This window comes from Lontra canadensis, unplaced genomic scaffold, assembly GCF_010015895.1.
Source record: "Lontra canadensis isolate GAN:19392208 unplaced genomic scaffold, GSC_riverotter_1.0 scaffold13, whole genome shotgun sequence".
NCBI lineage: Eukaryota > Metazoa > Chordata > Mammalia > Carnivora > Mustelidae > Lontra > Lontra canadensis.
Genome location: NW_022631007.1, coordinates 16,280,778 through 16,306,111, shown reverse-complemented (window position 1 = coordinate 16,306,111; position 25,334 = coordinate 16,280,778). Strand labels below are relative to the sequence as shown.

General features: G+C 50.2%; 1 protein-coding gene across 2 annotated transcripts in view; it reads right to left on the bottom strand.

The window, feature by feature from the left end:
- The window catches only part of TRAF3IP1 (TRAF3 interacting protein 1), a 58,272-nt gene that overhangs the window by 19,994 nt on the left and 12,944 nt on the right, over positions 1-25,334 (bottom strand). For both annotated transcript variants that reach the window (XM_032857628.1, XM_032857627.1), the window contains 7 exons: positions 21,061-21,162; positions 18,812-18,832; positions 17,808-17,892; positions 17,271-17,354; positions 14,545-14,668; positions 14,304-14,340; positions 11,299-11,375 (listed from right to left, as the gene is read on the bottom strand). In XM_032857628.1, the coding sequence (XP_032713519.1) occupies positions 11,299-11,375; positions 14,304-14,340; positions 14,545-14,668; positions 17,271-17,354; positions 17,808-17,892; positions 18,812-18,832; positions 21,061-21,162 (530 nt within the window). The remainder of the gene's footprint in view (positions 1-11,298; positions 11,376-14,303; positions 14,341-14,544; positions 14,669-17,270; positions 17,355-17,807; positions 17,893-18,811; positions 18,833-21,060; positions 21,163-25,334) is intronic.

Genomic DNA, 25,334 nt, shown 5'->3' with positions numbered 1-25,334 from the left:
TGGCCACACTGGTTCACCTGCGGGTTGTCTAGGGCCGCTCTGGAAAGCTGAACAAAGGTGAGGGAGCGCACATGGCTTGGAGCTAAAAACACGTGCTTTTGGACCCTTGCTAGAAAAGTCTGCTCACCTCCGGCATAGAGAGTCCAGAAAGCACACGAAACCTCCACACACAGCGGAGCAACGTGGAGAGGAGGAAGAACTGGTTATTCATGTTAGAGGAAAAACTGCACCTCGATCTCACAGAACACAGGAAAATCAGCTCTAGGTGGACTAAGGACGGAAAGGTCCAAACAAAGCTTTAAATATTTAAAAAGAAAAAATATCTTTCTGGCCTTAGGAGAAGGATTTTTTTAACTAAGACACAAAAAAAACCCTGATCCTGAGAGTTAAGACTGAGAAATTTTAGTTACATTAAAGTTAAGACCTCAGTCCTCAAAAGACACTTTAAAGAAAGCAAACGAGGGGCGCGTGGGTGGCTCAGTGGGTTAAAGCCTCTGCCTTCGGCTCAGGTCATGATCCCAGGGTCCTGGGATCCGGCCCTCTGCTCGGCAGGGAGCCTGCTTCCTCCTCTCTCTCTCTCTGCCTGCCTCTCTGCTTACTTGTAATCTCTGTCTGTCAAATAAATAAATAAAATCTTAAAAAAATAAAAAATAAAAAAATAAAGAAAGCAAACGGGAAAAGTTTTGGACAATGGTTTTAATGTGATTTTACCTCCCTTAACCCTCTGCCCCGCCCACTGAGTCTTATGAGGTTATTTTTTTCCATAAAACCGATTTTTCAGAAACTGCTTTAGGGCTTTTGCGCTCAGTTCCGTAGTGATGGTACGTTCAACTCTTTTTGCTTAACCAGTTTTATTTACTACAAGTTTCTACTAGCTTCGTTAAAAACTAAGAGGTGAAATTAATTTTGAGACATTTAACTCAATACATATAAAATACTGTTTCAATATGCACTCAACATAAAAATCACTAATGAGACATCTTATATGCTTTTTTTTTCCCTAAGTCTTTGGAATCCACTGCATATTTTATCCTCACCCTGTGTTCAGCCTGCCCTGGCTGCTTTCCACAGGCTCAACCCTCAGGGCACAAGCAGTGTCACGCTTGCTTTTCCTAGTTATCCAGGTAGGCTCTGTCGTAGGCCATCCTCCCCCAAGAGGCCAAGAGCAGCACATTTTGAGCCCTGGAATTACCGCGATGCATTGTTCCTTATTTCTACATGTGTAATGCCAACTGGACTAAACAGCAGGTACCCTGAGTCAACCTGTTCCTCCACAAAGGCTGTGGCTATTGTCCCCTCTTCCTTGAGTGTTTACGGCTGCAGAGCACAGGTACAAGCAAATCCGACTTCTGTTCTTTTGAAAAGAACCCACGGTTTCTTGCAATAGGTTCTTTCCTGGAACATGAAAGCCCCTTTAAGGGTAGACCCACAGCAGGTTCCATTCTTGCTCTCTGTTAAAGTACTAAAGTGCCTCTTAAAAAAAATTCAGACTTCGTTTAACATCCCATTAATCTGGGTCAGGAAGCTTACCACTCGTATCACACCTCACTCTGCAATCTGTCTTGCTGTCCGAACTCCAACACCCCCACTGGGGCAGAGAGCCACGCGGCAAGAGGGCTGTGCCTGCTCCCAGGGCCTGCGGTCAGGAGTCGCGTGTGAGCAGCTGAAGGCAGCACCTGCTGGTCAGCGAGGGGCTCACTGAGGCTACAGCACCCCCGCCACGTCCTCTCCTCCTCCAGAAGCACCGTGAGAACATCCGCCGACCTTCCAAATGCAGGTCTGTTTATTTCATTCTGCCAAGTGCTGCCTCATATTTGATCATTTGTTCCTTTCTGTCTCCCTCTGTCTCTTCTAACTTTTGTTCCAGGAGCTGAACTCATCTAGCAACAAGTTAAAGAGAACTTACGTCTAGCACTGTGCTAGCCACGGGAGAGTCATGGGTCTCCCCGACGAGCTTCCATTCCAGAAGAGTCAGCGGCTGGTCTTTTCCTCCTGAACCACTCAGTCCTAAAGCCTGTACACAGGCCAAGCACAGAAGCCCCTGCACCAGGGTGGGGACGGGGAGAGCCACGGGGCCTGGAGTAAGGACATCCATGTGGGCAAGGGGAGCAGCAGCCAGCACAGGGCAGAAGAAGTCCTAGACAGGCAAATGGCTACCCCAGGGGTGAGCAGGAGCCCACGCGCGCGACAGGATTTGTTGGAGCCTGAGGTGGGTGAGGTGGGTGAAGAGGGCAGGCATGCGGGCCGGGGGGTCAGCAGCAATGGGAGACGGGGTTCGTTCACTAAGGCGATCTCCCAGGACAATGACCGTCACGCTCCTCATGAGTGGAGAAGGGAACTGTCAATACAGAACAGGAGGAAACGAAGATGATCCCGTGGTGTGTGCGAGCACGTGGGCATGCGCGCGACACACACGCTTCCTGCAGCTCTGACCACCGAGAGGGCCCAAGAGCTGAATACCACAGAGGGACGAGTGTGCCCAACAGCAGATCCTGCTTTTGAGACACCAACCTCCACTAAAAGGAATCAGAAGAAATGGCTGGTTTCTGGCCTGGGGCAGGGCAAGGCAAGATGAGCCTAGAAAATCTCCTTGAGCCAAAAAGGAAGGAAGAACTCGAAGAACAACAGGGCAGACTGTGAGGACACAGACGCCAATCTGAAGGAGCCCCCGTGGGACAAATCTGGGGCAATCTGAGCACCAATACAGGAGTCAGTGTGTCAGCCCCTGAGTAAGACTGGAAAGTGAGCCCACGATGACAGAAAGAGGTGACAAAACGGACAGCGAGTGAAGAGCAGGAGACTTATGCGTCCCAGAACATGCTAGTAATTACGAAGGGAAGCGGAGGCTGGAGGTGGTGGAGAAGCCGGCAGAATCCACCCCCAACCCCACCTGTCACGGGACAAATGAAAATGTGCGCCTGGTGACGGGGTGCAGGTGGAAGAGCCGGCCTCCCCTGAGGGTGACTGCAGCCCAAGTGCCTCTCTGAGGGACCCTCTCCAAAACAGCCTGTGGTCTCCAAAGCTGGCAGGGTCAGGAGAGGGAAGGACAGACGATGGCTCTGGCCTGGGAGAGCCTACAGTGCGGTGAGCACCGGGCGCCTGGACAGCGGCCATGGATCACGTCCCCATCCTCGTCTGACACAGAATGACCCGGTTTGCAGAAATCCCTCATTCAAGTGCTCAGCAGTGAGGTCAGCAATCTGTAGTCAAGTAGTGCACGGTGGGGAGTGGCGGGGGGTGCTTCTCCGTACCAGACCCACAACCTCTCTGGCACGTGCCACCACCCCAGGCCCACGTGGCAGCAGCTCACCCTGCGCTGGGGCAGGAGGACTCTGGCTGCCACCCACAGTATGGGCTGTGGGGAGGGCTGGCCTTCCCAAAACCAGAGCTGTGGCGGGCACGGCCGGCTGAACCCCGACTGAGCCAACAGGACCCTGGCAACACAGACCCCATGAGGAGGATGGCGCAATACGCTCCCTCTAGACCCTGAATGTCGTGGTCAGGCATCTCTGAAGTAGTTGAGAGTTCTCAACCTTCATAATTTTAAATGTCTGACCTGCTTGCCTTCAGAAGTTGTTTTTAACGTTGTATAAAACCATTTACTTTATTCAGTCTGTTTAGTTTTTCCTTTTACAGCATGATTTTCTATCATTTTCCCCTGCAAATGAACTCTCTATAGTACCATAAAGCTTTCATAAGCTACCTGGAAACTTAATCAGTACCAAAAATACGAGTATTTAAAAATTACTCCTGAGTTTCAAAATCTAACCGAGCTTTCAGAATGCATCTTGTGGGTAACACGGAGTGTGCACGTCACAGCGTAATTCAGACGTGTCCACACACAGTGTGCTTTATTTACAATGTCTAAATAACTTCATATCTAAAATAAACACATTTGTTTTATTTTAATATCTTTTTTTTTCCTGTAAGGGATTGAAGAATATTCTGTGAAATTTGGCAAACCCCTGACATAATGCAAGCTCCTGGCCAAGTGGCTGTCAGTCATGGCCTCAGGGACATGGCTTTTCAAGGTCTCTGTTAATTAGTAAAGGGGTCCCAGCTGGTGGGGAGGGCTCTTCGGCCAGAAAGAAAGGTTCAGAGAATTCCACCCAGAAACCTTGATAATGCTCCAATATGAAAAATCATACATGCATCACTGCTACAAGCAGGAAATCAAAGTATTTTAATGTCCAGAGCTTCAGTTTCCCACTACTGTAAAAAGACCCGGAAACCCATCTCCTGGAGAAACAGGACAAAGCTGTGGCCCCGGTTTGCCCACGTCAGCCCCTTCTGAGCCTGCTTCCTCAGGTTCAGCTGAAGCCAAGAAAGCCTGACTCAGCAGCAGAGCCCGTCCCTCCAGCAGCAGCTCGCTTCTCTGGAAGCCACTCCTCAAGTTGAGAAGTGGACAGGCAGGAACTAGGAAAATAAAGGCATTTCTCATTTCAAACAGTGAGCACAAATGGGTGTGTTTTAGAAAGAATAAAAATAACTAAGAAATAAGGGAAAAAGTTACCAGGAAATAAATTCCTTTGTTCAAAGAGAAGCCAAAGAAACATGGAATTTCAGGACCGAAATAATTCTGGAAGCAGCTGCTCTACCAAACGCTGACAAAATCCCTATGTGCCCGCTCCACACAGGACAGGGCCTGTGTCCCAACATGCACCTGCTGTCCCCAAGGAGCCCATGTGCCTGGAAGCCGGATAAGCAGAGGGACGCAGGCCTAGAGCATGAGGTCACATGCGGGCACACAGCTGAGAGAGGAAAGCCACTGTGGCTCCCCGTACCGCTGTTACCTGCGAACCACCTGGGTGAGCAGAGATGTGGGAGGCCCGGCCTGGGGCGCCACTCCCAGCAGAAGAGAAAGAAGCCAGATCACACCAACAGCTCGCCTGAGCTCAGCCACAGTGCAGGGCTTTCCAAGGTCCTTTTTCCCTTACACACCCTCCTCATGTCTCACCAGCTGCGTTCGAAAGTCTTCATGCTTCTCCAGACCATCGAGAAAGGTTCGGCAGGGCCAGGCCATCCTCAGTGTCCCCCTGCTGGGGGCCCGCACTTCCCAGGAGGCTGCAGATTCCAGGACCCATGGGACAGAGTCCCTTCTGCTTGCTTACTGCTCTCTGCACAACCTGCATTGGTTTCCACTGAGCTTCATGCATCTTTCACAGTCCCTGATTGACTTGGATCTGAATTCTAATCCTTTTCATCCTGAAGCCACCAGAGCATCAACCCTCCCACCTCAGGGATGTGCCACAGGGACAGTGCCCACACCCACACCTGCACCACCGGGGACCTGAGTTCCAGCTACACACTCAGGCTGGCGTCTGTGCACAGCAAATAGGACATTGACGGAAATAAGGCCAGAATGGCTTCTCAGGCCCAACCGACTAAATCTAGAAGAGTTATAAATACAAAATGATGTGAATGTTAAGCTGGCATTTTGGGTAAAAATAAATTTTCTTTTTTTCTTTTTTTGAGAGAGAGTGCGCGCACACGCACAAGCAGGGGGCAGGGCAGAGCGAGAGGGAGTGAGAGTCCCCTGCAGGCTCCAAGCTCAGTGTGGAGCCCAGCTCGAAGAATAAAATCATTATTCGCCGTATGATCACTCACTGCGCAAGCATACTACCCAGCAGAGGAGGACCACTCAGTCTGGAAATGTTTGTCAGGCCAGAGCTGATCACATCCTAAGAATCCCGTTTTCTTGAGTCATGTACACATTTCCCTGCAGATAAAGTATTCTGATAGTTTACCCATATCATGGCCTTTGTATATACAAATATGGCCCATTTACGCATCATAAATATTGCCATGAAGTTCACACACATATGACATTCAGATGCTTCCCAAACCACTGTCCCAGTCTATAATGTTTCCATGCCACACATCTCCAAGCATCTTTAGGTGATATTGCTGGTTATTTGCTAGCAACAATTTTATATCAGAAACCTAAAATCCCCCACCAGCATACTGGAAGACACTGTACTACTTGGGAACAGAAAACTATCGCCTTGTTTCCTAAAATAAATAACTCACTCTTTACAGCTGAAGTCAGTGTCAGCAGCAGCCGGTTTTGCTACTAACGTCTATCAGCGAAGAATGTCGTAGCATATGTCCCCTTTCTTTCAAAGCAATTTAAATGGAAACAGTATTTCTAGCAAAAGAACACCCATCCAATAATACTAGGACCACAAACATGCAAACTAAAAATACTTTCATCAGGTACAGACTTTGAGCTAAGGCGTGATTTCTAAGGAGCCTTTTTCTAATAGGGTTTAAGTATTTGTGATGAAACTGCACCACCTCGTGACCAAAATAAGAAATAACTGGAAGGTCTACTCGGATCACCAAAGAGAAAATCTGAATGCCTGCCTTTCACAGAATTGAGCGGACGACTGTTCATTCACACAACTTGCTGTAATTGAAACAGAACATGTTCAGGGTAAAGTCACTTTATCCACCTAGAGTCATTTCAAGATGCACATTTCCAAATACACGCTTCTTTCAGATCACTGTCCAGAGACTGCAAGCACAACTCCATGGGGCCCACGGCACAACACTCACCGAGAAGGGCATCAAATACATACATTCACGTCAAATTAAGCGCACGCCAAGGTCTCATCTGAGATGTACAACCTCCAGAGGACATGGCTTATGTGAGCAAGAAGGGGGAGAGTAAAATCACACAAGCTTTAAATGAACTAAAAAAGGAACCCACTAAGAGAAATACTCTATTTCAAAATAAAGAATTTCAGTGAAAAGAAAAAGCCTCTAAAACTGACATTCGATTAGAACTGACCCAAAGCAGAGAAGCCCAACCCAGAGAATGTACAGGATCAGGAGTGAGGAGGGAGGGCACCGTCTCTGAAATGGCCAGCTAGCATCCAAAGCATCTTCATTTATAAAGTTCAAAAAGCAAGTACTTTTAAAGCAGAAGAAACACTAATAAAACTGCTTTTCTGGTTGTTTTTCAAAAACTTCCTCATAAATATGAAGGAAAAAAAAACGCTGGCATGAGCTAGTACCTTACTATTAACAAAGTTTATATTTCCTCTTGAGAAGACAGCGAGTCGGCCAGGCTAATGAAGACAATGCTCCATCTGATGCATGTTGGTTCTGTAATGGATTATTCGAGTCCGTCGGTATAATAAGAGGTAGCTTTCCTTCCAAGGCAATGCCAAAGGCTGGCCTGAGGGACGGCTCGACTACAAACTCCTATCTCCTCAGCACTGAAAAAACAGTGCTCCCCCAAAACAACAGGAAGTCCAAGACAAGAAGCACAATTTACATGAAAAGCAGAGAAAACATCTACCATCTGAATGTTTACGTGAGACCGAAGACAAGCAATTATGACAAGAGGCCTGAGCACAGAGTCTCACCACTACCTCTTTGCAAAATCCACCAGGAGCACTGAAGAATGGACCGAAAGCCCAGGAAACAGACGGTCTGCGAGCTCTCAGAAACAGCTGTAAAAACCGACCTCAGACCAGACCCCAAAGAAAGGCTTCAGTCCAAATAATCAATAACAACACAGACCGTATTCTTCGAACACGAAATTATATTAGGAATTATCCATAAAAAGATTTTCTAAAAACCTTTATGTTTCAAAACTAAAGAACAGACTCCTAAATAGCCCACATGATAAAAAGAAATAAAGTATTTCAAATCAAAATTCAAAGAATTTTTGATATTAATATTTAATAAATTCAAGTAAATCATGCTTAAAGAGAAATGTAGAGCCTTGGGGCACCAGGGTGGCTTAGTCGGTTGAGCATCCGACTCCTGATTTCAGCTGAGGTCATGATCTCAGGGTCCTAAGACCAAGCCCACATCCAGCTCTGTGCTCAACACAGAGTCTGCCTGAGATTCTCCCCCCGCCCCCCACTCCCCCTCCCCACCTCACATGCACACACGTGTGTGCTCTAAAACAAATTTTAAAATAAAAAAAAAAAGTATAGCCTTAAACATTCATTTAAAGTGACAAAGACTAAAAATGGACGAGCCAAGTATTTTCCACAAGAGACTAAAAACATAAATAACCAAAGAAATTAAAAGGAAAAATAAGGAATAGAAATCAGTGAAATGAAAACCAAAGCGAGTATCTACAAGACCAGAAGTTGGGTCTTTGCTAGAGGGTGACTTTTTCAATAGTTTCTTTAAAGTCTCATCAAAGAAAACAAAACACAACAAAAAAAAAAGATTTAGCAGGAACACTGTGAACTGTAGATATATTTTTATAAAATCATAAAAGCACAGGTGAACCATCTGATGCCATGACTTAGTAAAAAGAGAAGGAACAGTTGGCTGCAGAGAGGCTGGGGAGGGCCTGGCGACGCTGGCTTCTGCTCTCCCTCCCACGGCCAAGCGTCCTGCCCTGGGCACAGCCCACACGTGGGGGACAGGCCGCTTCCAGAAACCCTCAGCCCCCAGCCAGGCGGCTGGTCTCCTCCACCCACCCACGTGCCTTGCAAATACTGTCATTTTCTGAGCGCGCCAGGCAGCGAGACGACTAGGCAGATCTATCCTGATCACTGGCTGAGCAAAACAATGCACCGAATAACGGTTTCACTTCATGTGCCTTCGCGGTGAAGATCTGGCCGGAACCACAGACATGGGAGTGGGACGCACAACTTCTGAGAAGCCTCAAAGGAAAGGGGCGTGCTCTTGTCCGCTGCTCCTCCGTCCCCTCCCTTCCTGCCAGCCGCACCTGGACAGTCTCCATGGGCCACGAGGGGCCAAGACGCAGGGGTCACGCACATGGGGGATGGGCAGAAGATGCCTGGGCCACTGCTACATCCACCCTCTGGCTCGGGAGCTGAAGCGCTCCCCGCTCATCTAAGCCACTGACACTTGGGGTCTCTCCTTCACTCACAGCCCAACCCAACCCAAAGGAACAGAAAAACGGAATACACGCACTCAAGAAACTGCCTTGGTGAGACAAACAAAGGGTCAGTCCAAAAGAACAGAACCGCTACAGCAACCCAAGTCGTCCGGCTAAGAAAAGAGCAGGAACTGGCAGCCGGACAGAATCACGTCAGCCGTGAAGGGAACTCACATCACAACACAAGAAATTAGAGACACTGAGCACCGTGAGTGGGGCGTGGGCGGGGGAACTGCGCTTGCGGGCACCGTGGAGGGAGCAAGGAGGACGCAGCCGCTTCTCAAAAAGACCCACGCGCGCCGCACTCTTGCTCATCGGGTCCGCCCCAAGGGACCGGCGGTCTCCGTGCACATAGGACATGCAGGATGCTCTCCACAACTTTCCTCCAAAGGACTGAACCCCCAACAACCCCCACACCCTCACCCGACAAGGGACACACACCCAGGGCACGTCCACAACAGGCACAACCCACAACAAAAGGGAAGGAGCTATTCCAGCAGCATCACCCCAACGGGGACGATGACAGAGAGGGGCTAGCCAGGACAGGAGCACAGGTACCGAGCCCACACGGCCACACGTCTGGGAAACAAACCAGAGGGACCAGGAACAGAGCAGCAGCCACTGGACCAGGCGGGAAGGGGGTCCCCTCTCGCCGGGACCTGTGGGCGGCAAGGCCCACGTCCTCCATCCCCAGCGTGGGCGGCATAGCCTCTCAGACACAGGAGCACACCCGGGCACTGCCGGCCCCAGTCCCTGACTCTGGGCCCGCACCAGCACCAGGCTGCGAAGCCTTCCTGCCACACAGCCACACAAGCTCCCACTGCTGCTGGCGCTGCAGCCACTGCCAGGCTCTGTCTGTAGGGCCGAGAAGCCGTGACAGCCCATGTGGCCCCCCGCGAACACGTGCACATCCCCTCCCCCTGGCAGACCTGTGGGCACCTGAAGGCCAGCCAACGCGCCCTGGAGCCCAAGAGTGCAGGTACACCGGAGTCCCCAGAACCAGAGCTAACAAAGACCAAAGAACCAGACGCCAGGCACCCACCCTGGGAGGGCCTGGGAACAGCACGCCACCTGAGACCAGCACTGGCCTCACAGGTCTGCCCCAGGCAAGACACACGACTGCCGAGCGCAGGCGGTGGCCTTTCAGGTCAGGCTGTTGCCAACTCTGACCCAGGGACCGAGGCCCTGGGGACAGCGGGGCTGCAGCCGAGGCAGAAAAGACATCAAGTCTCCCCGAAGGTTTTAATTTTTTATTTCAAAACCTCAAAGATGTTTTTTGAGGGCCCCCGAGTGGAAGTGCAGCCTGATGCCCCTGTGTGCACCGACAATGATAAGGCTGGCTCATGCCCCGGGCCGTGACAGACATGCGACCCCGGCTCCGACCCGACTCGCTGTGCTGTCTGAGAGCAGCCTGTGTCCACCACTGAGGACACGGATTCCCCACCTCTCCTGCCTGGGCCTGAAGGCCTCCAGCCTGAAGCGCACCCCTGAGGGCAGCCTGTGGCATGGACCCAGAGCACTGTGCAGGGCAAGCACAGGCAGTAAATGGGGACCCCCGAGCCTCGCCCTCGCCCACATCACAGCCCCAAGCTACACACTCGTGGTTTCTGAGCAGCTCCCAGAAATACCACCAGGGCCACATGGCAGCCCTCTGGCCACGAAAAGGACGAGGCCCTGCTAAAACCCCACAGCAAGAGGCCACGGCCTGCACAAAGGCAGTTCTCCCTCCGGACGAGTGAACGGGGGGTGCCGCCAACTAAAGCCCCGGACAGCACTCTTCTCCTGGGACTGTTCCCGGACCCCTCCGATGTCGCTCGCGACTACATGGTCCCCTCACCAACTGTTTCTGGCCATGGATTCACGAAAAACTAGGACATTTTAGGTGGAATCATCTCTGCGTGTGAGTGTGTAAAACATACTGGAAACGTCAGCTGCCAAAAGAACAGTCTTTCTGTTACAGAAGCGGTTAAGTGAAGACATATTCTTATTTTTGAAAGTAGCTGTAACAAGCCTAGCCATGACTTCTGAGGCTCGCTGCGTGGCCTGCAGGTATTTATCCCAGAGTCACAGGCCCAGGGGTGGCGGCTGGCAGGAGGCTGGGGGGTCCCAACAAGACCACAACTACAAGGAAGGCGGCGGGGAGGCCAGGCTCCAACAGCACCTGGATTTAAGCCAGATGTGAAAACTCCCCCATCTCTTATTCTGCAATTAGCCAGGGCCAGGCGGCCCGCCTCCCGGCTCTGCAAGCAGGGAGAAGGGATTGGATAAGGTAGGAAGGGGACAGCCATGGGGTCAGAGCAGAACTGTCCTGTGACCTTGACTCCAGGACACTCAGGAGCAGCCCTGGATTTTCTATCCTTCCAAATGAGGAGGTGGGAGGGAGCCTGAAGTCCATCAGCACCTGCGCAGACATCACTCCTTACCTTCTCTCCAGGTCTGGGTGCCCGCTGAAACTTCTCATAATCTTTCTTGGTCTCCAGAATCTTTTTCACAAGTCCTCCTGTTGAGAATCAGTGGTTTTATGTTATTCTCTAGGGAGCTATTCTACTCTAAATGGGTGAAGGGGTGTTCTTCCTCTTTCTATAATGAACACAGCTTCAAATAATCTTTTTTTGATAAAAGGATCTACTGCAGACTGATACAGTGGGTGATGGAAATTAACCATAAAAACTTTAGAGTGTTTCAAAGAAATCAGCTGAAAGGTTTAAAAAAGAGAGAGAGAAAAAAACTTTGGAAATAGACAACAATTAGGAGGAAATATAGATTAACACTCCAGATGATAACCTTTTGTCAAACAGGTGTGGCAGTCCTAAGCTGTTTCTAAGCACAAATACTCCTTCAATATGAGGTCAAGAGTCTTCAACTTCCTTAAAAAAAAGAAAGAAAGAAAAAGGAAGAAAAGAATTGCCTATAGGGTAAATATCACACAAAACACTGTCTTTAGCATATGGCCTCACTCAAACGCACAGCCACGTGAAAGCGACTGTGGACGCTCGGGACGGCGTCCTGGGAGCTGCGGTGAGGGCTTGTCCACACTGCCAAGGGACAAATGTCAGCACGCGCTGCCCAGTCACAAGAGCAAGAGGGACACACGGAGATCCTGCCAAATACACACACACACACACGCACCACACACACGTATTAACCTGTAATTTTTAAAATCAAAGTGTAAGCCCTATTCCTTACTGTCACCTACAGGGGGAGTGAGAGGACAGCGTGGAGGCCCCAATCTCAGAATATGCCTCCTCTGGTACATTTGACCTTGGAAATAGGACTATTTTACAGAAATAAAACAAAATTATATCCGATTTTTCAATGCCTAAAAACTGAAACCAAAATGGAACCCATAAACCTAAGAACATCACGCTGGCAAGCAGAGCCTAACAGAATTGTTCTGGAAACTTACAACAGAGTAACTGGCTGTCCATCCCTGAAGGGACATACCTGAGGCATCACGCTGGCAAGCAGAGCCTAACAGAATTGTTCTGGAAACTTACAACAGAGTAACTGGGTGTCCATCCCTGAAGGGACATACCTGAGGACAGACAGACCCTGACAGAAACCTTACACAGTCTCCGGCAAACTGATGCCGCTGATAGCTGGTGGTGTTCCAAAGGTGCTGCGTGTGCATGCCAGCCCCAGGGTGAAGCAGACAGATGCCCGACACTGGGAGCCAGGATTTTTGGCATGAGATAGACATGCATGTAAAAATCAAAAATTTAGAAGAGAGTCTAGAATAGTAAAGCTGCACTGGAAATATCAGTATGAGCTTGGATACACGTTCTCATTGTTTTTAAAAAAAGGTAAGAATACCCTTAGGAACAACAACCCAGAAGTACAGTACAGTCAGGCGTACTGTCCCTGGAGTACAGTCTCTGTTTTGGAGAAACAGAGGGCTCCAGCCTTGGGGCAGGAAATACACCACATAAGCCTGGAACATCTGGTCCTCTCAGAAAATAAGTAAGCTGCAAAGTCTCCCAGGCTGTGTCAACAGGCCCCAGAGAACGGCTCCAACAGGCACCCACCAATTACACGCTGGGCAATCTGAACATCAGTGAGAACCGATTTGGTGTGAAATGAGGCCCCTCAAATGCGTTAGAGGTAAACCCATGATTTCACACAGGTACCACAGAGCTATCAGCAACCACCACCCCACATGACCCCTTCAGTCACAATGATGGTGCCAGGGCACAGATTGACTCTGAGGAAAACCCTCCTCCTAGGGGCTGTGCTACTAGGGTCAGAGGCTGGGCGGGGTGGGGAGCCCTGCACCACGGTGTCCTCCAGCCAAACCCTGAAGAAGGGTGGGTAGATGAGAACATCACCATCCTGCAGCCCTTAATGATCCAGGCTAACAGGGTGCCTGGGTGGCTCAGTGGGTTAAAGCTTCTGCCTTCGGCTCGGGTCATGATCTCAGGGTCCTGGGATCGAGCCCCACATCGGGCTCTCTGCTCAGCGGGGAGCCTGCTTCCCCCTCTCTCTCTCTGCCTGCCTCTCTGCCTACTTGTAATCTCTGTCTGTCAAATAAAATAAATAAAATCTTTAAAAAAAAAGAAAAAAAAATGATCCAGGCTAACCTCACAAGCAGACATCAGGAAAAACCAACACCACCTACCAGTATTCTTGCTCAAAACCTGCATCTGACCAAGTCTCTGGGACCAAGTTACAAGAATAAAAGAATATGTAAAGAACCATACCATGGGCATGTAATAAGCAACACTCAACTATGGGAAACCCTAAAGGACAACCAACCAGTTTCCTCCGCAAATACATTACAAGGGAAAGGGGAGGGAGGGAACGCACAGGTTAAGAGAGACCCAAGAGTTCAATCGAATCCAATAGTAAGACTTTATTTGGATTCTGACTCAAACTAGAAAAAAATATACAAAATAACTAGAAAAACTGTGATGATATCAGGAAATTATTTCATTTTTATGGTTATGTTTTTTGAAAGAGAACCCTTATCTTTTAGAGCTAAACCTAACATGTTAACCAAAGACACGATCTTCTCTAGGCCTTGAGAACAGTCTAGGGGAGCAGGGGTCTGCAGCAGCCAGAGGCTTACAAAAAACATAAGCCAATCACCATGGACACCATGTGACGGGTACCGGGGGTTCGTTGGACTACTCTCTCTGCTTCTGCAAATGTTTGGAATCAAGGAAGATACTTGGGAAAAGGAAAAGTAGTATTACAAATACTGTCGATTTGGGAACGACCCCAGAGGTCTAACCCTTAATCTAAGTGCATGCCACGTCAGAAGCCACTGACAGACAGCCCCAGGTCCCAGGGCCCAGCGCCCATCGGCTCTGAGACCAAACCCACCAACCGAGGAGGAGCCCATCCATGCCCCGGTATACCACCAGGACCAACGCGGGGCTCGTGGAGCTCCCATGTTCAAGACCCTCCCGTAGCCACACCTGCCACTCACCGTGCTTCTCCTCGGCCTCCATGTCTACCGCAGGTACCTGGGCAGGAAAGCAAGAAGGAAAAAGCTGATTCTTGAAATGCTGCTTCCATGGATCTCCTCAAGGCAATGACACAGTTAAAGAAGGCAGAAATCTGACTGAAAAATCAGAGGTTCGTTTTGTCTACATAAACCTCAATGCTGGATCAGGAGTTCCAAGGCCGTCCAGGGGCAATGCCAGAAACCGGTGCTCCCATTAACTCACCACTTCCAGCTCCGCCATCTCAGGGAGCTGGGGGGCCGCCTCCACCACAAACTGACTGTCGTCCTCATTGTCAGAGTTCTGCGCGTCTACGATCACACTGGCAACGATTTTCCCACTTCCTGTCCTAAAGAGAAAAAGGAATCAGGTTATATCGGAAGGGCTACTGATCGCACGTCTGCATCAACCCCCTGCATCCCAGGCTCCGAGAGAGGAGTTTAACCACTACCTACCTACCTGCCTCTAGAATGTCACAAAACCCAGGTGTGAAAGCCAAGTGCAGACCCACGCCTGGGTCCCTATGAGAGTTGCCCTCTGTGCTCCCTCCACCCCTGCCCCCTCCCTACACCCCTACCTCCCGAGGGCCCTCAGAGCCTCACTCCTCCCCTGGCTGCACTCTCTGGACACCAGCCCTCCACCTGTAGCCCCTCACCCGGGGAGCCCTAGTCTTCCAAGTCACAAACATCAAGGCAGGGGTGGTGATGCAGCCCCAGACCCCTGCCCCAACACAGAGGCCTCCTGGCTGCAACTCCCTGCCCAGCACCTCCTCTCCACCAAGACCTACCATCACTCTGGGCCAGTCCAATACCCAACTGCCTGGCCCGTAGGCCTGGACCTGTCCTCGCAGGTGACTATGTCCGTCCAAGGGCTCTCTTAGACCTCCTACAGCCACCTGCTGAAACAGCCCTACCTACTGTCACCCCACTGGAGGCCACCGTCAGCTGCCCTCTGCTTAGGCCCTCACACCGACCACACTGAGCCCAAGTCACAAGGCTCCAAACCCAGACACTCACCACCAGCTCCCCATCAGTCCCACCTGCCTTCACTTCTCACGTAGCAGCGTAATACCACCCTGCTTTACTGAGTGCCCTTAACCCCCCCTGCCCTACGATCCCTGGTTCACACACAGACACACCTTCTCCCTTGCTTCAGGGCAACACACAAGGTCAGCAGGAAACCCGTGCATTTGGGTATGAGCTCTCAAAACAGTACACATTTCCCCCAAAACACCCTCAGCTTCTTCGCTGGGCCCTTCAACCCTCACAGGCAACGTGTGGCCTCCACCAGGGCCAGCCTCACCACACCCCATATCTCCCCCAAGCCCTGTACCCCTCGAGCCCCTCCCACACACCATCCCTCATCAGCAAGCCCTCTCCATTCTCCCCTGCCTCAAGAAAGCTGCTTTCCCTATGGCCAGGCCCAGAGGGAAAGCAGCTTTCTTGTGCTTATTACTATGTCTTCCAGATCACTCTCTCTCAAGTCTGCCAACTCTGACTCCACACCACAGCCTCTCTGGCCCTCAACACCTGGTCACCGCTGCCAGCTGCCAGGCAGCCCCCCTGCACTCCTGGCTCCCTGCCAACACTGCCCTCGTCTTTACTGAGAAACAGCCCTTCCCAAAGCCTGGCTCTAGGGTCCCCAAGCCCTCCTGCCACCATCCTGCTTCCATCACCCTGCTACACATCCAGGGTCACCCTTGGGCACCGCCACTGGCAGCAAGCCCCCAACCTCATATCTGAGCACCCCACTCTTGGACCACCATCGCCCACATTTCTGTCTCCGTGCCCGCCCAGAGCCCGCACCAGGGCACCTGCCCACGGCGGGAGAACAAAGTCCACAGCAGCACTTCACACCACGTGCACCCGGAGGCAGCCCAGCTTCCTGCTTCGCACGCTGTGCCACAGACCTCTGGGCCTTCGGTCCTTTAGATGGGGCTGCCAGTCTGAGGGGGACTTTCGACCTCACCCCTGCCCCACTGCCCAGCTAGATGCCAAGAACATTCCCTCTAGGCCCTCCCAGTCCTGACACTACTCGGGATCTCCAGATATAGCCCCACAGAAGGCTGGGGGTTGGGGGAGGATATGACCCCAGATGAGGACCCTCTGCTCAGTTCGACACCCGATCTCTGGGAGCAGGGCTCTGGGCCTCCCTGCCTAGACTTGCTCTGGGTTCACAAGACAAGTGGAGCTCTGGAGTGGAGGAGAGGGAGGTCAGCTTCTAGAACTCACCTACATGCACCATCCCCTCCAAAGCCAGTCACTCTGTGTCCCCCCACCCTTCAGGGACGATGTTCCAACAATCCTCCCACCCCTGTAGCTCCTACCTCCCCAGTTCCCCATCTCCTCAGATCGGTCCCATCACCAGAAACATGCACCAGTCTCCTCATCTCAGAAACAGTAAAGAGTAATGTTCCCACAACCTCTCCCTCCTGCCACCTCCTGCATCAATCCTTCATGTCCCTTACAATGCAGCCACACCTGTCCCCAGTTCCTGCCTCCTGCTCTATTTCAAACCATGCCGGTCTGGCCTGCTCTATTTTTCTATTTTTATGTTTTGATTTCTTGTACTTTCCTCTAAAGATCACACTACATCCACAGGGATAGCTGTAACACTTAGAGAACCCTGTCTGTGGCTTGCTTTCACATACTTTATGACTTTCTGACCTTTTATCTTATATTTGTGTGCAATTAAGCCTTGAAATCTATTTTTTCCTATTTCCCCCCTTGTTGCTTCTATGCTTAGAAAATACTCCCCCCGGCCCCCAACTTCTCTCAAAGAATAATTCCCCCCACCCCCACCCCATGCTATAAATATAAAGCACATTTTCTCTTCAGCTAACTGAAATGTGTGGCTGGGGGCATGTGGCCTGACCCGGCTTCCCCACATGTCAGGTGGCAGTGGCCCCGCCCCCCACCCCACCCAGCACAGCCCCCTCACAGAGGTCTCACCTGTCTGGTGTCAGCGCCTCCACGCTGTCCTGGCGCTTCACACGGGGGGGTGCTGGCCTCGCACTCCCAGGCCGAGGTATTCTTCTAAACCCAAACACGGGAAAACCAAAGAGGGGACATGACACACTTGGACATTTCAAAGTGGACAACAAGAAACAAAGATCAACACCACCACTAATTTCCCACCATCAACATGCTCATCGGGACACAGTCTGCAGAATGTTAAGAACATCCTGTTAATCTGACAGGTTTAAAAGTGTCCGTCTCTTAATCTTATGTTTTCATTAATTTTAAGGCTCAAAAGGAATCATGTAACTCTCAGTAATCAAAACATAATTTACCATAATTATGAATTTCCCTAAATCTTTATAATGTCCTATCTAACTTCTATCCAATACAGGAAAATTAAATTAAATGGTTTCTGCTTTCTTTGCACAAGTATTTCCTCATAACTGAGCTCAAGCACTAAACGAACTGTGAGAGGTGCAGAAAGAAGCAGGCGGCGGCGGCCTGGGCATTGGACAGGGGCCCACAGACCTGAGATTGGCTGGAAGCTCGCCCGGCAGCTCGGAGCTCTCAGATACCTCAGGCTTCTCTGGGCCAGAAGGTCCAACTTCTCCTTCTGAAGCGTGACAATCCAGTGAGCAGTTCACGAAGGAAGAAACACAAACAGGTAATCAATACTTGAAAAGACAGCAATCCAATAATCGCAAATATACATAAGCTATATTCATCTCTTATTTTCATCAACATAAAACAGACGATTCATGTCTAGATTCGGTGAAGATCTGGGGAGACGGGGAAATACAAACTGGTTCAATTTCTTAAGAAATGGAATTCAAAAGGTAGGTTCATCCAGTCAAGCAATTTTACATAAAGAAAATACAACCTGACAGGGACGGACGCGTGTGATCCGTGTGTCCAGATGTTCCCCACCCACCACCCGTGTTAGTGTCAACAGGGGGTGACGTCAGCAGACCCTCGGCATAAAACAGTGTCACCGTCCTAACACGTAACTGAGGATAGTAACGTATTTAATCACACACACACTCACACACACACACTCACACACACACAATGGGGGTTCTAGATGGACATTCATTTAGATTAGAAACAGTGTTTTTCGCTTCCTTCTTGATATCTTTCTGCATTTAAAAAACTCTACTTTGGGTATGTGCCAAATGGTTTTTATAATCTGAGTAAAGCTTTCTTCATTTTAATAAAAAGATTAAATTAGTTAAGTAACAACCCCTAACTACTAAGGCACTTAAATTTACTCCTGCATTTTAAGTAAAAGGGCTTTGTATTTTAGAAAATAGGATAAATCAGACTTTGAATTTAGAAATACACGTTTTATTCTCAGAAGTGAAATACATTCTTTTGGAACATAAGATACATAAATTAAATCTTAAAGTAATATAGTTATGTTTCCCTAATTTACTTCACTAACTCAGTGTGTAAAACAAATCTGAGAGTACATGTTAGTATCTACACACACATGCAAAATCTGTATCAAACACCCAGTTCAGGCCGTTCCTCACCTGCATCACTAGGAGAGTCACCTGCAAAAAAAAAAAATAATAATAATGAGGTACATCAGAAAAACGACTTCCATGTTGGTAAAGCTCAGTGCATTAAATAGCAGGACTATGGAAAAACACAGACCAAGTAACAGTGGACACCTGTCAGGGAACACAGAGCCATTCCTAGTGTCCCACTGCCAAGACTTTATTTTCAAAAATCGAAAGTCAGAGAACAAAGCAAACTATGAATTTTAAAATGCTATTAATGAAGAGAGGCAACCGGAGTATGAAGAGAGTGGGTCACAGACACAAATGAGAGAGATTTGAGATGAGGCAACAGCTGGTAAGCCAGGGAGCGTGAGGGACGAGGAGGTGTGACGCCCCTTCCATGACGGGGTGACAGCGAGCTGGACCCTCCCTCCCGAACTCATCAGCAAGGGTTCTTCCATCAGCTCCTGAACGAGGACATTTCTCCAGCTCCCCATGGCCTACTTCCTTCTTCAAGTGCTATGTTTTGGGGACAAATGGGACGTACGTGGCCACAAGGACATGGGCGGGAGAGCACTGTGGGGGGATGGATTTAAAGTCCCAAGAGGATACTCTGCATGACACACTTGAGACACAGGACCAAACCCTCAGACACACCAGGATGGCACAGGTCCAAGTCAGAGCCAAGGACCCCGGGGAGCTGCCAGGCATCCCCCATTAACTACAAGCCCACCTCCACACAGGGACCTATCCCACACATGAGGACCAGGTCCAGGGCTCCCGAGGGCACACGGCACTCCTCAGACACCACAGTCTGTCTGCTGAGGTGAACTTCAGATCTCTGTTTACTAGTCAAAGACTGACACAAATGGTGCCCCAAAGAAGGTGACTCTGGAAAGAAGAGCCAGGCCTATGGGGCAAGGGGAAGTGGTAGGCCCTGCAGGACCTCTGGGTATGGGACACAGGAACCTCCCAGAGGGCACACCGCACAGAGCAGAGAACGGCCCAGCACCCACAGAGCCTCACAAACTGTGGGTTAGGAGGGGCCTGGAAATCATGTTTCCAGACAGCGCTACTATAAGGATGGGGTGACAGCAAGGACTGGAGCTCGACGCAGGGACAGCACTCCCCCAGGGCCAGAGCAGCTAGCAGCAGAGTCTCTCCTCAACGCCACGCCATCTGGAGTGTGCTTGACAGAGCCCAGCATCTGGCAGCCAATGTGCGGCATGGGGCCCTGGATTCCAGACCCTGGGGCTCTCTTCCAAGCTCCTACCATCAGTGTTGGGGGTGCAACTGCTGGATCTCAGGGCCGACACCCAAAGGGAGAGTGTGCACAGCGAACCCCCCTGTCACAGATGGGGTCTCCCACCCTTTGGCAAGGGCTCCTGCCCCCCAGACACTGGGGTCTTCTCTGGACCCTTCACCAGTGCAGCCTCTTTCCAGCAAGGCATGCAGGCCCTCTTTCCCTCGCCCTGGAAACCACACCCTAGGCCACTCATGGGCCATCTCTGGCACAACCCTTGCCCGAAGTACCCCGGAACCTGCCCGTCCCCCCATCTCCCACTCCAGCCCAGGCTGCTAAGGCTCCTAAACTAACGTAATGCATATGGGACAAAGCTTCCTGCGGGGGCTTTCCCTGCCCCCATGCCAGGGCGACATCCCTTGAGGCCTGGGCATCCTCCAGGCCGGCTCTGCCCACCAAGGCAAACACACCGACAGGCGCTGGCCCCGGGGTGCCACACACTGGGCCACCAGGTGCCAGCACCCACCACGACTGCCAGGAGCTCCGGGGCCCAAATGTGTCCTTCCCCACAGTGTTAAGTGCTGGGAACGATGGTGCCAAAAGCAGAATGTCACCTAGGCACAGCTGAAGAAACCCAGAGAACGTTACAGAGAGAAACACTGGGTCAGGACAGTGTTTCCAGCTGCTTCAGAGTCCTCCCTGAACAAAAAATGTGGGGGTGCATGGCTCGGCCCATGGGCCTTCCCAGAACAGACCCCGAAGCTTGTGTCCGGGGCCTCTCACCACTGCCGGGCTTCACACGTGACCTCCACGAGAGCACCAGGGACCTGGGAGGGGCCAGGGCCACCACAGCAGGACTGCATGCCCTACCCTGGCTGACGTAAGACAGCACAAGGGGGTCACTTGCCACATCTGGTCCTGCTGGTGTGAAGAACCAGGGCCTGGACCCCATGGCAGAGAGGTGCCCCCAGCGTGCAAGTGCAGTGGCTTGGTCTCCCTCACAGGGAAAGGGACAAAGACAGGGCATCCTTCTTACCTTTCTGCTTCACTGCTGGCTCAGGCTCAACATTCTCCCGCCACACACTCGCTGAGTTATCATCTGAAACACTAGCTGAGTTAGTATTAGCTTCTTTTGTTCCTGACAGAAAACAGTGTAAAACGCATCAGGACAATGTCCACGGCAGGCTGGTCCTCTAGGCTTTGACCGCAGAGAGCACGCCTACTTGTCCACGCCTTCCTGCACTGCGAGCTTACACACACCTGACCAAAGAATGTTCCACCCAGCTGCGGCTGTGGGATCAGAAGAGGAAAGGGGTGCCCGGAACAGGAGAAGGTCCCAGGCTCATTCAGCCCAGGAGGAGGTTGGGATCCCCAAAGCCAAAGCAAACTGGTCCCTCTGCCCCCATTTCCAGAAACTTCCTGATGCTACCTGTCTCCATCCACCACCTCCTCACTACAGCCAGGCCCAGATGAGAAGCTGCAGATAAGTGACAACTGTAGCAAAGCAGGAGGGAAAGAAAGATTCCTGTGCTACAGTCCACAGTCCTAGACACACTGAAAGCTCCCAAGCCCCCGTGAACTACTAACTAATGTATCAATGTCTATAAAAATCAAAAAAATATCAAATACCCAAGAAATAATACCTTTTTAATATTAAAAATAAAGGAGGGGGCAGGGAGGTGCTGGAGGAAAAGATTTTTAATGTGGTAGGACTCAGGGTAAAAACTAATCCACCACTAAAGGACCCCCACTCTAAAATTAAACAAGGAGAAGACAAAAATAAAATTCAAAAAATGTTCCCTTTCCTAAAATGCAATCTTATAATTTCTTAAAAGTATTCAAATAAACAGTTTATATCAGAATCAATAGAACTTCACAGAGTAGATGACATAATTTTCTAAGGAAATTTTTTTCAATCTATAAAAATGATCATTTAAACAGTGATTCAAGTAATTATTTATGAAATCTAAGGTAGCCAAAGAATCAATATGAAATACTAAATTCTAAAACAAATGTAAAAATAAACATAAGCTTGGCAACTGTATTTTAAAAGAAAACATGCAAGAATTTTAGATTGTGACATTTTATTTGAAAGTGTCAAAAATTTCCTACACCGTTCAAAGCCTACCAGCACTATAACTAAATTCCAAATGCAACATCTTCTGTCCAAAGCCCAAGGGGACTGATGACACTCTGCACCATTCCTCTCTTCAAAGGTCTACTGGCACTTTTTTTTGAGAGGCCTATGATAGTCGTTTTAACGTCTTTCCCAATATTCTTAAGTAAGCTTTACTAAAACTCCAATACACACAGAGAAACAGACTATACGTTCTGATAATACCACAATCAATTCCTAATCAGAGGACAGATTAACCAGTCTGCAAAATAACAGCTTTAAAGAAAAGAAATAACACACCCTTAAAAAATAAAAATTATTATGAACTGGCAAAAAAATCTGTTGTCTGAATCACCAGGAATGAATGAACCCATCCGGGAAGGGTGTGGTCCCAGCGTCCTAATTTCCTAGTTTGAGCAGGCTCCTCCCCTCTTCAGAGCCTCGGTTTCCCCCAGTTTATGGCGCTCTGGTAATGGGACCATGTGCTTTATAAAGCAGGGAGCACTGTGCCTGGCCAAGCGCCTGCCTGTCAGTCATCATCCCTGAAACTCACCAGGCAGAGCCCCCCACACCGCCGCAATCCACTTCCCACTCTGCCTGCATGCTGTGCAAATGCTCACAGCACAGGGCTGCTGGTGACATCCAAGTGTAAACGCGAACAGATACCCAGGCCCTACAACAAGGGGCTCCGCCTGGCCCAGCAACCAGTGTGAGCATCCTGTTACGGGACACGGAAGTACTAGTGTAACCAGACAGAACACATGATAAAGGCACAGCTAGCCTACGTAGGGTCAGAGCGAAGCCAGATGAGGCCTTTAGATCAAACAGAAACACGGGGAGAAGCAGGGGGAAAGGAATGTCATAAATGAAGTGACATCACAAGGAAATGGACAAGTGTCCAGAGGGCGGAGCATTCTACAAGGTTGGCCACCTCATCTCTTTCACAGCCAGCGCACTAGACTAAAAAAGTAAGGCGGGAGCGTACAGGGTCAGGGGACTGTGGAGATTCGACTCATTTAAAAAGTAAAAGAATAAAAAACATACAGTGTGCTCATCTTAATGGAATCCTGTTTTTTGTTTTTTGGGTTTTTTTTAAATAACACTTTGGAAACATGAAGATTTTGACACTACCGGAGTAACAGTAACCCTGCTACAGAGAACCACGTGGGGGCGTGTCCCAGCACATCGCTCTTGTTTTCCGAGCTGATGCTGAAGTATTTAAAGTGTCGGGATGTTTAATAGACTTTGAAATCATTCATAAAAATGGCTCTAGACAACGCACATATGATGAGACATGAGAACCGCTAAATCTGTATGAGGGGTCGGAGGGGGTTCAAAGTTCTTCCTACTCCTCTGCATTTTCATAGTAAAAACCTTTACACAACTGGACAAAATGACGTAAGTGACAGAAACCAAGCAAGGTGAAGACACGCGGACGGCACAGCGCTCCAGGAGAACCTGGACCGTCGAACGACTGTAAACAGAATGAGGCTCATCACGCCACAAGCATTCCAAGATGGAGCAGGGAAGAAGTGGCTCATGTTTGAGAAAGAAATGGGTAATTTCCTTATTGAGCTCTTCAGTGTTCCTGAAAAAGGAAGCGCACAAGTGCTCCTGTGATGGCCCTGCAGCCACCGTCAGGCCCAGGGACAACAGGGGCATGGTGAGACTGGTACGCACCAGCTCAAGGTGAAGGGCAAGCAGGGGGAAAGGCTCCCAGACCAGGCCCAGCAGCACTGCACCTGGAAATCACTCAGTGAGAAACTCCGCAGCTGTGACAATTGCCGACAAACCCCGAATCCCAAAGTCAAATGACTGGCAGCACAGGTGACCTCTGTCACTGGCATGACAGTGACTGACAGTGACAACAGGGACCCAGGGCCCAGGCAGTGGCAGGGAGAGGGGAGGAAGCACCAGCGGGTCACAGGACCACCAGGACAGGGTGCAGGACTCCACTCTGACCACCAGATGGCACCAGGCTCCATCCGACTCTCCACCCAGAACCACGCTCCCTGAACACTGAGTGGTCAGTAGTGTCTACAAAGCGAGGGTACTTTGGTAGTCCTGGGTACTACAGTAGTAGTTAGTACTACTGTAGTCTGAGTGGCCTCTGCACTTTATTCTGGATCCACGTTACCATCCCAGGATGCGATGCCTCACCCTGACGTGGGGCTTGCAGTCACTAAACTGGGATCCACGAAGCAGATCTGCCAGGCACACATGCAACATGCCAGCCACTTTGTGGACAGACCTCACTGAGTCTCATGGCAGACGTTTAAATAGCCACTTACCACGAGGTCACTGGGGCTCAGAGGACGTGCCATGAAGCTAGCTCGAGGCCAAGAGGTGGGCAAACGGGAGGCACAGGATCTTCCCACTGGTCTGGGATGTGGGCACATCTGCCCACATGGGCAGCACTACCCAAGCCCCCTCCTGCTGCACAAGGACTACCTGGTACTTCCCCTGCTCAGACCGGGCTGGACCAGCCTGCGGCCCAGACAAGGCCCCCCGAGGAGGACTGCACAGCGCTGCACAGTGCAAGCCCGAGGTCAAGTGAGAACTCATCCTCTGCTCCCATTCGGCACCCCCAGTCCCAGTCACCCCACACTGGTCACCACACACCACTGAGGACCTACATAAACCATGAAAGGCTGACCTGCTCAGAATAAGATCAGTGGGGACCACCTCTCAAGAGGCCCACCTTTCCCGGCGGCCCTGCTGAGCCCAGGGAACACAGGACAGAGCAGCTGTCTGCCCAAAAACACAGCTGCTCTCCAGGGCCCAACCTCTTGAAGGGAAAGCGTGTGCCCAGAAGATGTGCTTCCCATGATTCTAGCTACAGGCACAGAATTTTTGAAAGTCAAAAAGATACGAGTTCAGCCTAGACAAATTCTTATCTTTTCCTGGAGTCAAGATTTACACTCTATTTTCCCCTATATGTCACTCAAGATTTTTAGTATTTCTTAAGAATTTAGTTTGACATCACGGCAAATTCTGCTCTTCATCAAGGATCAGCTCATCTGAAATCCCCAGTCCACACGTCTCACTGTTCCAGGGTGGGGATGCACGCATACCCCTTGCACCGCCTGCCACGGGGAACAACCTCCCCAGCGTGCCCTGGCAACCACCTTAAAATCTTTATTATGGGCATTTTCTTAATACAACACAGCAGAGCAGAATGGGAAAGCTGAACG